The sequence below is a fragment of the Ambystoma mexicanum genome, chromosome 14, assembly GCF_040938575.1.
Source record: "Ambystoma mexicanum isolate Mex_15411 chromosome 14, UKY_AmexF1_1, whole genome shotgun sequence".
NCBI lineage: Eukaryota > Metazoa > Chordata > Amphibia > Caudata > Ambystomatidae > Ambystoma > Ambystoma mexicanum.
In genome coordinates, this window is record NC_090940.1 from 170,439,656 (window position 1) to 170,451,838 (window position 12,183).

Consider the following 12,183-nt stretch of genomic DNA (forward strand, 5'->3'; position numbering starts at 1 on the left):
TTGTTCTTCGAGGGGATTGGGTCCTCCGATGTATTCCCTATCTATGACAGACTCCCAAAGCAGTACCAACGTAAGGAGGTGGGAAAAAGAATTTAGAAGATAGAAATTTAGAATGCCCAATCAGAGTAAAGGACCGCCTTGCCAAAGGCCAGATCCTGCCCACGGATACAATTGAGGGAGTAGTGACGTACAAAAGTATGGACCGAAGCCCAGGTGGCTGTATCACAGATGTTACGAATAGGAACACCCCTCTGCACGGCAGTAGAGGCAACCATACCCCTGGTAGAATGGGCCCGCAAGCCTATCGGAGGGTCCTTACCCGCCAAGCGGTAACATTCAGAAATTGCCAGGATAATCCATCGAGACAAAATCTGCTTAGTAACAGCTTGTCCCAAACGCCTTCCAGCGTAACCAATAAAGAGTTGGTCGTCCACTCTGACCTAGGACATGCGTTAAATATAAAAGCTTGAAGCTCTCCTAGGATCCAGCCTATGGAGCCTCTCCTCTTCCTTACCAGGATGCGGAGTAGTATAAAACGCCGGAAGAATAACCTTCTGGCTTGAATGAAATTCCGACACCACCTTCGGAAGAAAGGAAGGACGAACTCTAAGGACAACCCTGTCCTTGTGAAACACAGTGAAGGGTGGCTTAACTGAAATTGCCTGTAACTCACTCACTCTGCGAACGCAAGTGACCACAACTAAAAATACAGTTTTAAGAGTTAACAGTCTCAAAGGGCAGGAATGCAAAGGCTCAAACGGAGCACCCATTAGAAACTTGAGAACAAGGTTTGAATCCCAACCTGGCACCTGGAAAGGTGACGAGGGAACACATTAGTGAGCCCTTTTGGAAACTGAGAAATTAAAGGAATTTTAAAATAAGAACACTCCTCAGATGAGCGCTTAAATATGGACATCGCCGCCAGGTAACCTTTAACGGTACCCACTTGCAGGTCCTTGTGGGCCAAAGAAAGCAAAAAAGACAGAACCACAGGCACGTCACATGAAAAAGGATCCACATTCTTAACCCTGCACCAGCCGAAGAACTTTCTCCAACGGCAACGGTACAGGGACTTTGTTGCCGGCCGTCTGGCCGAAAGCAACACCTCCATCACATCTTCAGGGAGGTCTCAATCCTTATACCTCAACCTTTCAGATTTAGCCAAGCATGAAGGTTGAGGGATCTGACCTCTGGATGGAGAACCTGACCCCCCTCTGCGAGAGCAGATCGTCTCGGTAGGGAAGTCGATGTGGAGGGCAGATGGACAAGTCGAGAAGGTCCGGGTACCACGTCCTCCTGGCCCATGCCGGAGCAATGAGGATCATCCGGGAACCGAAACTCTGTAAGCTCCGCAGCACTTGCGTAATGATGGGCACAGGAGGAAACACGTACAGTAGTGGGAAGGACCACTCCACTACAAACGTCTCCCCTAAGGCTTCTCTTGGAGGAAATTCCCACGAGTAGAACCTTTCGCAATTCCGGTTGACACTGGAGGTGAAGAGATCCACTTGAGAGGTTCCCCAAAGGGCGAAGATCTCCAGGAGACTCTCCTGAGCCAACTCCCACTCGTGAGAGATCGCGCTCTGCCTGCTCAGAGCGTCCGCCATCAGCGCAAGCCTGACGGCCCTCAGCTCCAACAGATTGATATGGAGTCTGGACTCCGACGGAGACCGACGACCGGTGACTGTCAACTCGTTGGCATGAGCTCCCCATCCCGTGAGGGATACGTCCGTCACGATCGTCGTCACCTCCGGCCAGGGTAGCCAAAATGGAGCCCCCTTCATCAGATTGCCTTCGACGGCCCACAACAGAAGGTCCTCAGCGACCGAGGGCAGCACCTGAACGGGGTCCGACATCCTGCCGGAGGACTGAGACAACTGGAGCTTGAGTGCCTATTGCAAAGATCTCATCCGCAACCTGGCCTCTGGCACCAGAAGAATGCAGGATGCCATGAGGCCGAGCAATCTCAAGAACTCGAACGCAGGGAGACTCTGGGCATGTTGGAACTTGTGCACCATCTGCTGAATGTGATGAGCCCTCACCTGGGGAGGAAAACACTGCCCCAGGGACATGTTGAGCACTGCTCCGATGTACTGGAGCCTCTGAGTTTGCATCAAGTGGGACTTCTTTAAGTTGAGCGAGAAGCCCAGCTTGTGGAGGGAGTGGCAGGTGACGGACAGATGATCCAGGACTTGCTCGGGAGAGCGCGCCCTGATCAACCAATCATCCAGGTAGGGGTAGTCGTAAATCCCCCTTTCCTGAGATGCGCTGCCACCACTACCATGAGCTTGGTGAAGACCCTCGGGCAGAGGTCAATCCGAACGGCAGGACCCGAAACTGAAAGTGCGAGTCGCCAAACGCGAACCTCAGGTACTTCTTGTGCTTTGGATGGATCGGCACACGAAAATAAGCGGCATTGAGGTCGAGAGACACCAACCAGTCCTGAAGTTGAAGGGCCTGGAGGACTTGAGAAAGAGAAACCATCTTGAACTTGTCCTTCCTGAGGAGTTTGTTCAAACCGCGCAAGTCCATGATGGGTCTCAATCCCCCGTCTTTCTTTGAAATAAAAAAATAAGGGGAATACCATCCCTTGTTGCTCTCTGCTACAGGCACCAGTTCTATGGCGCCTTTCTCCAGCAGGGATTGAATTTCCTGCGCAAGGAGCGGAACCGGACTCTTCAAAGAGAGGTTCCCTGGTGGATTGTTGTGAGTCCTCTGCCGGAAAGGAAGACAGTAGCCGTGGGCTATGATCTCCAGAACCCACACATCTGAAGTAATGGCACGCCATTCGACAAGATGCTGCGCCAGCCTTCCCCCAACCGGCGAACCATGGGACATGGCCTCATGACTGAGCTGAAGCGGCTGCGGCGTTGCCTGAGGGCAAAGAGGCAACAGCCCGAGCGGCCTTGGCACCTCGAGTACCTTGTTTTCCACCTCTGGCACTCCTACGGGGGCCCCTTTGACTAGCAGCTCCTTTTGCTTTACCAAAGGACGAGTAATAACAAAAAGAGCCTCCCCTCCATTGCTGTCCCATAGGACGAAAAGGCGGAGGTGGCGAATTGCAGCGCACAATGACTTCGCTGCAGCTTTTGAGGTCTGCAACCTCTCAAGGCTCTCGTCAGCCTTGCTGCCAAAAAGATGGACACCATGAAAGGGCATGTTGAGGAGCCGGGCTTGCACATCAGGAGCAAACCCAGACTTCCGCAACCACGCAAACCTGCGTATTACGGTGCTCGCCACCATGGACCGGCTGACGCAATCTGCCATGTCCAAACCATACTGAACGGCCTCACACATAGCATCCTTGCCATCCTAGACCATAGCAAGAAAACCATCCGTTCGTCCTCTTCGAGAATATGTTCAGCCGCTAAGGAAACACAGTTCCACAGTGTGCGCGTGAAACGTGACAAGGCACATACGGAGTTGGCAACCCAAAGAGCCATACCCCCTGAAGAAAACACTTTCTTCGCCCAACCATCAAAACGCTTGTCGTCCCTATCAGGAGGGATGGCAGGATACGACGCCTGCTTTGCTGGGGCCGTAGCCGCCTGCACCACCAAACTCTCCGGAGTGGGGTGCGTGGTCAAGTAGGAGGGGTCGCTACTGGCTGGGTTGTATTTTCGCAGCAAAGACTTGCCCACTGCCGGGGGACTCTCCGGAGCAGTCCAAGTCGCCACCACCCTCCTCTGAAGAGCCATATGGAACGGCAGTACCGGATCAGTTGGTGGACCTTGGTCGAGGACATCCATGAGGTCATCCTGAAGAAAATCCCCTGGGGGAGCAGACTACCCCAAGTACTCGGTGACCCTTGACATAAGGCGCCGGCGCGAGGAGTCGGCATAGGTGCCAGGCTCAGGCCTACAAAACTCCACCTCCGGAGAGGTGTCCAGACCACTGGCGTCTTGCAGTGACTGACGCAGGTCCTCAATCTGACTATGTCCCGAGATAATCTCATCTGGCACCGTATCAGGAACCATGCCATCATCAGAGCCCTCATCCACCTCCGAAATGTGATCAAGATGGTGGAAAGTGGGCACAGAATGGGGAACAAAGCCATGCTTGGCCTTGGCCAGAGCCTTTCTAGGGGGTTCCACGGTACCCCAGGGTACCCCCGTCGAAACAGCCTCGAAAGACGTCGAGTGAATTGGCGTTGATGTTGAATGCGGCGCTGACAGCATCGACACAGGCCTCGAGGGCGGAGCCCCGAGCGTGTCCTCCGACAGCCTGGGCACCGATGGCGTCGACGACTTCCTCGGCGCCACAGGCGTCGACGTCTTCTTCGAAGACATCACAGGTGCACACGGTCTCGAGTGCGTCGAGGACCGGGACCTGGAATGGGCATGACTAGAGCGATTCCCCTTGTCCGAGCGGGACCTTTCCCGCAAATCGTGCCGCCCACCCGAGCCCGAAGGTGTACGAGCGGTGTCTCTAGTACGGACACGGCCGACCCCACTCAGAGACGCGGACGGACCGGTGCCCTGCGATTCAAGAATCAGCAGCATTTTCTTACCAAAGGAAGCCCATTCCTCCGGAGTCGCATGCTTGGTGGGATAAACGACCCGCCGACGGGCGGAGTCCTCGGACGAGGACGGCGACCGATGACGGTGCTTCTGGGAGTGCCTCGAAGAGGCAGAGGAGTGGCGGGACCCACTCCGGGACCGAGAACCCCTAGACTTACGACGACGATGCAGAGAATCGCCCCTGGAATCGTCCGTCGAAAGCCGAGTGGACCTCGACTTCCGGGGCTTATACAATTTACCGACAGACAGTTTCTTCTTGCGCTCCCGCAAGGCTTTGGACGTAAGCGACTGGCAGTCGACACAATCATCCGTGTCGCGGGCCTCCCCGAGTCACCATAGGCAGGCGTCGTGCGAGTCATTCACCGACATCTTGGACCCACAGTCCCCGCATTTCTTGAAGCCCGGACGCGGGGTGGAAGAAGGGGAAGACATCTCGAAAACTTCTTACAACCGAACAGGTTTGAAGAACCAAAAGAACAGAAACTCTTAAGAGTCGAGGCGCGCCGAGATCAACGACGTGAGCACGTTCGCAGAAAAAACGGAACTGAGGCTACAGGCGTCGTGCGTCCTACTTATAACATCCAGTGATGTCGGCCGTCGGAGGAAGTCCTCGAGGGCGGCGTATCGACGTCATCGATGGAGGACGCAGAAAGATTTTTTTTCCGAAGCAGCACAGCTGTGGCGATTACTGTCACAGATATGGAATACGTTGGAGGACCCAATCCCCTCTCAATTGATCTATAAGCAACCTCTGGTAAATTGTTTTAACCCAAGTGGGAGAGGCTTTAACATTACACAGAATTAAGGGTAATGTAATTCTACATTAAAGAACTGTACAAAGTCCTGTAGGCCTTATCTTTATATATATTTGGGAAAGTGTGTATTGTCAGGGTTGGCTGCAGCCCCATAACAGTTGGTGGGCTCAGATTTTGGCCCACGGTCAGCATACCAGTCTGGGGTGTACTTGAGATAGTGACATTTGACCAACTCCACCCATTCGCCCTGCAAAGGGCGCAGTCCGGCCCTGTGCTAGCAGTATAGGCGATTTCATGACTGTGCAGATTTTGAAATTGTTGGCGCCAGCCCCACAACAGTTGGTGGGCTGAAATGTTGGCCCGACGTCGGCACATCAGTCTGGGGTGTACTGGCGACAGTGAAGTTTGACCAACCTCACCCATTCGCCGTGCACAGGGGTGGAGCGGGGACCAGCCCTGTGCATTATTATAGGCAATTTCGGGAGATTGCTGATTTTGCGATTTTTCAAAAATAGGTAGTTAGGCCACAATATAACATACACAAGGCTATAGCAGACCCCCACGTGCATGTCAGCTATAGACCCAGGCAACGCGGGGAGGTATGGCTAGTATTTCTAATATTGCCTGTTGATATCTTTTTTTCGACTTTTTGCAAATTTCCTTCTATACTACCAAACTCCTTATCACCACTCTTCCCATGTCTTAATGGAACCATCTTCAACTCGGCCGTTCATTCCATTTCTGCTTCCCACCTTGTACTTCTATCTAGTTTTTCTTAGCTGTGCTCTTTTTTCACGCGTCCTTTTTTAGTTTGGTCTTCTTTTTCATTGTCTTTTAAAGTATTCATTGTTTGGCTCCTAATTATCCCTCTTCCCAAGTATCTATGTTCCTTATCGTATGTTGCATTCTCAATCTCACTTTCTTTTGGCAGTTCCTAAACTTTCTTGCAGGTAACACCATTTCTGTTCTTTTTCACTTTTTGGCCCCAAGTATTAGAATTCCTTACCCTCCCCACCTCCCCCTGATTTTAGGGGGGGGGGAGGTGGAAGGGGTATGAACGCTACCCTGCAATGCTCTGGTTTCGGGATGTTCTCCTATGGCACCGGGACCAATTTTATTATGGGGCTCACACTCTTCTTAAAGTTAGGTCCTCGATCACTTAGATTGTCATGGCTTGCACCCAATATAATTCTCCTCACTATACCCACATTATTAATTATAGAACTCGTGCACTTGGCAGTACCAGATTATTCACGTTGATGCGGAAAAGGGGACTCAGATGTGGCACCGCAGGGCAGAGTCAGGGCAGCACATGCTCTCTGGGCTGCACCCCCATGCGCCTCTAAATTTAAAGGGGAAGAAGGTTTTTTTCTGGTGAAAAAGGTTCTGTCTCCTGTCCTTTGGAAGGTACGCCCATACAGTATGGAGGAAAGGGGACAGGACTTAAGAGTATGGCGCAGTACAAACACAGCATGCCAAATCCAACTTTCAAGACTTTCCCAGGAAAGCTGATTTTCTTGTAGCTATAACTTTGAATACTAAGGTTAATGCAATGTGGAAATTCATGTATGTGCTTCTGAATTATTGGTCAATACGGGAAGGTCCAAGTCTCCATAGAGTCCCAGGTTGCATCTTGCATTGCAATACTGTCAGAAGGGGAATACCATTCCGAAAAGGAAACCCTGGTTCCGTACTCCTAGGGGAAATGCGACCATGCCTCTGTTACAAAACATACCTGTTCTCGAAATCTGCTAGGCAGCAACCCTGAAACATATTTTGTCTCTCTTCTTTCTATTCTTCCTATATGATTAACTCTTCTCCATTTTAGTGGGATGGTACTGCTAGTTTAAAATAAATGTGGCAAACCCGGTGTGTTTTTCACAGATTCAACAAAAACTGTTGCATTTTTAAAATAAATATTTTGTTAATAGGGATTAAATTAAATGTAATACGCCAGTGTAGCACAACACATCAATATTGCAATAAACTAGTCTAGAACCGGGCACTGCGGGAAGCTACAGGAACTGTGTTAGCAAGTACCCGTTGCCTTCATTTGTTGTGCACAACAAAACTATCATCTTTATATGTGGCAGGCAAATTGGGGGATTGGCATGTCCTTTTTAGATACCTGCTTGGATCCTCTTCTTGCTGTGAAGAAGGCATCACAGTTCTTCCATCGACATTTCAGCGTCTGGAAGTTTGGGTTGGTGTGATCCGTTAACAGATGCTGTTTCAAATGATCCACAACTCCAAATATCAGCGAACAACCATGCCACTTGAAAGGAAGAGGTGGTGTGAAAAAGTTAACAAAAAACTCAAAATGGAGGACAAAAGAATAAGCCACTCAACTGCAAGAACAACAACTCTCTTGGTCCTTATTACCCCTCAATTCGCAACATGTGCAAACCCACACCTAGTCGATTGGGCAAGAAACACACATGCAAAAGCTATATACCATTAAGAGTCAAATACTAAAGTGCAGTTCTATAGTGTTGTTGTCGCCATCTCTTGTGCATCCCCCGCATTGCTCAGTCATCAATTCCTTAATAACCTCAAATCAGTCGCTTGATAGTGGCTGAATAATGCAATCTTACTCTTAAAAGCAACTGTCCATTCTCGATAAGGGTACAACAAACTCATAACAAATGGTAAGGTGTTGGTAGCTCTAGTGGCATCTTTGCGGATTCCATCAATGAGCATATGCCTCACTGAAGTGGGCGCAATTGTGTTCCAGAAAGAGGAATTGAACAACAACTCTTTGCGTTGTGAATAGAAATACATACAGGGGCTTCTACCAGCTTTAAAAAAAGAACATTTGATAAGGCATGGTATCCGAGACCCAAAGGGAATGGGGTTAGGACGAAATAACCTAAGTAGAAAAGTCCTACCACCAAAAGTCTGACCCCCATTTATTTGCCTATTTATATATGGGGGTCAGGAGGTAAAGTTAATACAAATGTATAGGTGTAAGGTGGGGGGGCTGTGAGGGGGTCTCCCCCCACATAGACATAGACATATATATATATATATATATATATATATATATATATATATATATATATATATATATATATATATATATATATATATGACAATGCATTACTTACCATAAAAGCATTTCTGATGGTTGTATCTGCTTAGATTCACATGCTGTCCATAGTCCGACATCCATTGGTCACTGCAGAGTATTGCATTTTGTTTTTCGTAGTCGAAAAGGGGACGTCGACAAGGCGTGTCTGGAACACTATCCCTATAGTGACGTGCAGTGTACCCACAATACCTCACGCGTCGAGGTCCCTCTGTTTGTATTTTTTCTACCCTGAGGGAGCCTATTAGACGTGAGTGAGTACAGAAAAGAGAGATATAGAAGAAAGTCTATGTTCCTTCCATCCGAGCGGGGAGGAAGGGTGGGCGCATGTGAATCTAAGCAGATACAACCATCAGAAGAACAAGTTACCTTCTTACCTGGTAACGTTCTTTCGATGGGATGGTCCGACGACGTATTCCATATCGCTGACAGGTACTGTCATAGATGTGGAATACGTCAGATGACCCAATCCCCTCGAAATGCTATTACGGTAAGTAATGCATTGTCTTCTGATGTTTGTTAATCTGCTTAAAATCACATGCTGTGCATAGACTAGCGAGTAGTACCCGGAGGTGGGTTGTGAGAAGGAACAGTAGAGAAAAGATATCTTAATACTGCTTGTCCCACCTGGGAATCAGATCTAGAGTGGGCATCTAGACAGTAGTGTTTTGTAAAGGTGTGAACAGATCTCCATGTTGCCGCTTTGCAAATGGACTCAAGAGGGACATTTGCAATGAAAGCTATGGAAGCCCGGTGCCTCGAGTGGAGTGTGCTCTTGGCTTGAAGGGTAGTTCTCTCTTAGCAAGAGTGTAACAGAGAGTGATGCATTGTACAATCCATCTAGAAATAGTGGATTTCGAAACAGCATCTCCTTCTCTTCCTGCTGCCACCGAGACAAAGAACTGATTAGTCTTTCTCAATGGTCTAGTTCTTTCCATATAAAACATCACTGCGAACATCCAGTGTATGCAGGCTCTTCTCACCTAAGTTTGAAGGATTTTGAAAGAACGTTGGTAGTTCTATTGACTGGTTGACATGGAATTTAGGGATACATTTTGGTGCAAACCTAGGACGTGTGCGTAGAACCACCTTATCCTTGTGAACTGTTACAAAGGGGTCTAGTACAGAGAGCGCTTGTAGTTCACTTACTCTCCTAATGGAGGTGATAGCTATTAGAAAAGCAGTCTTAAGAGTGAGGTCTTTAAGTGTTGCTTTGTGCATGGGTTCAAAGGGTGACCCCATGAGCCTGGTAAGTACCACATTTAGGTCCCATCCGGGAGCGGGGTTAGCTATGGGAGGGTGGATCCTCTTCACTCCTTCCATGAAGACTTTAATAACTGGGACTTTCCACCGTGACACTTTAAATTGGGAAGTGGTGTATGCGGAAAGTGCAGCTAAATGGACTTTAATAGAGTTAAACACCAAGCCTGAGTCTAGTAGGTGACAATTTGTGTGGGAGAGCAGTCAATTGGGTTGATGCTCCTTCCCCTACACCAGATGACAAATCTTTTCAATTTGCTAGAATAACAGTGACAAGTGTTAGGCTTTCTAGCCTCCCTGAGAATGTCCATGCATCTCTGAGGGAGTTGTAAATGTCCAAATTCTATGATCTCAGGAGCCAGGCTGCTAAGTTCATGGTCTGAGGGCATGGATTTAGTGTCCCGCCCTTGTCCTGTGACAGCATGTTGTACGGGCAGGGAAGTTTCACTAGAGGAGGTAGGGACATCTCCATCAAGTGAGCGAACCAAGGCTGTCTGGCCCACATAGGGACCACCAGTATCATGGTAACTTGTTCCTGGTGCATCTTGTGCACTATCGTGTTGAGAAGGGGAGTCGGGGGGGAAAAGCGTAAGCAAATTTCCCTGACCATGGTATTGATAGACCGTTCCCCTTGGATTGGTTCTGGGGGTACCTGGAGGCGTAATCTTGGCATTGTGAGTTCTCCAGAGTTGCGAACAGATCTATTTCTGGGAATCCCCATTGTGTGAAGACGTCAAAGTCGATGTCTTTGTGTAACCGACGTTCGTACTCTGAGGGCAGAGGGAAGTCTCTGCTGAGTTCGTCTGCTAGCAGATTGAGTTCCCCTGGTACATGTTGTGACAGTAGGAACATGTGTTTGAGAGCCCACTTCCAGATGTTCTGGGACAGCTTGGACAGTCCTGGAGAGTGAGTGCCCCCCTGCTTGTTGAGGTAGTACATGGCTGTGGTGCTGTCTGTGAGGACCATCACCGTCTTCCCTTGCAGGTGTGCCTGGAAGGCTGTCAGTGCCTTGAACACAGCTAGTAGTTCCAGTAAGTTTATGTGCTTGAATGCTACGCTCGGCGTCCAGACTTCGTGAGCAGTCTGATGGGATAGGTGAGCCTCCCATCCTGTGAGGGATACGTCTGGGGTTAGAGTGGCTTCCACTACGGGGGTGGCGAATGGTTTTCCTATTACCAGGTTTTCCTTCGGCCACCACCGTAGCGAGAGAACCAAGGCCTGCGAGACCACCACTAGATCGTCCCATTGTCCGCTGGCCTGACACCACTGGCTGTTGAGCCACTCTTGCATTGGGCGCATGCGCAGGCGCGCGTGAGGTACCAAATAAATGCATGACGCCATCATTCCTAGTAAGCGCATTCCTTTGCGTACCGTCACCTCTCGACCAGCCACATATTGATGGACTTGAAACAGCATGTTTTGGACCTTCTCGTTGGAGGCGAAGACAAGGCCGTCCTTTGTTCGAATTAGAGCTCCTAGGAATTGTTTGATCTGGCTGGGGTCTAAGCTGGACTTCTTCTCGTTGATGGAGAAGCCCACTTGAAACAAAAGGTCTACAGTCTTTTGGGTATTTGAGAAGCATGTGTCATAAGAATCCCCTGTTATGAGCCAATCGTCGAGGTAAGGGTATACTGGGATGGACAACCTGCGGAGGTGGGCCGCTGCCACTGCCAGTACCTTCGTGAATACTCTCGGCGCTGATGCTATGCCGAAGGGTAGCACTCTGAACAGGTAGTGTTTGCCCTCTATCATGAACCTGAGGTATTTCCTGTGCGCTGGCAACATTAAAATATGAAAATATGCATCTTTCATGTCCAGTGTTGTCATGTAATCTCCCTCTGAAAGCATGGGGATTACCTCCTGTAGAGTCACCATATCAAACTGAGGTTTGACAAATTGGTTCTCTGGGCGCAAATCTAGTACAGGGCGCAAGGTTAAGTCCTTTTTGGGTACAAGGAAGTACACTGAATAAATACCTTCCGTTACCTGGGATAGAGGCATGACCTCTATAGCTCCTTTTTCTAGTAGTTGGTCCACTTCTTGAAGAAGGATGGCAAGGTGTTCTGGCGACATGCGTCGTCCCCTTGGGGGTCTGTACGTAGGGGAACTGTTGAATTCTATACAGTAGCCGCGGGCTATGGTTGATAGTACCCAGCGGTCTGATATTATACCCTCCCATGTTGGAAGAAAGGATGTTAACCGGCCCCCCACCGGCGAAGCATGGGAGGGGACCCGAATCTTTGAATCATTTGGTGTTGGTGGCTTGGGACCCTCTAGGGGTGGGACCCTGACCTCTTCCCTTGCCACGACGTTGTCCTCTTTGGTTATATTTTCCACTGGTGCCTTGGTTAGAGGACCAGTTACCTGCAGAGTATTGCTGCTGCTGTTGTTGCTGCTGGGGTTGGCCTCGAAGAAAACGTTTGTTGCCATGACCACGTTTGTTGGGAGGCCTTGTAATTTGGTCTAGTGTCTTGATTGTGTCAAATTCTATCTTTGCGGTCTCTAGTGCCTGATCCACCGCCTTACCAAAGAGGTTTGCATCTTCTATAGGTTTGTTAAT

At 49.3% G+C, this 12,183-nt stretch overlaps 1 protein-coding gene across 2 annotated transcripts in view; it reads right to left on the bottom strand.

Annotated features, from left to right (window-relative positions):
- ZNF106 (zinc finger protein 106) overlaps positions 1 to 12,183 on the bottom strand; it is a 693,205-nt gene that overhangs the window by 6,402 nt on the left and 674,620 nt on the right. For both annotated transcript variants that reach the window (XM_069638825.1, XM_069638826.1), the window contains one exon: positions 7,404 to 7,550. In XM_069638825.1, the coding sequence (XP_069494926.1) occupies positions 7,404 to 7,550 (147 nt within the window). The remainder of the gene's footprint in view (positions 1 to 7,403; positions 7,551 to 12,183) is intronic.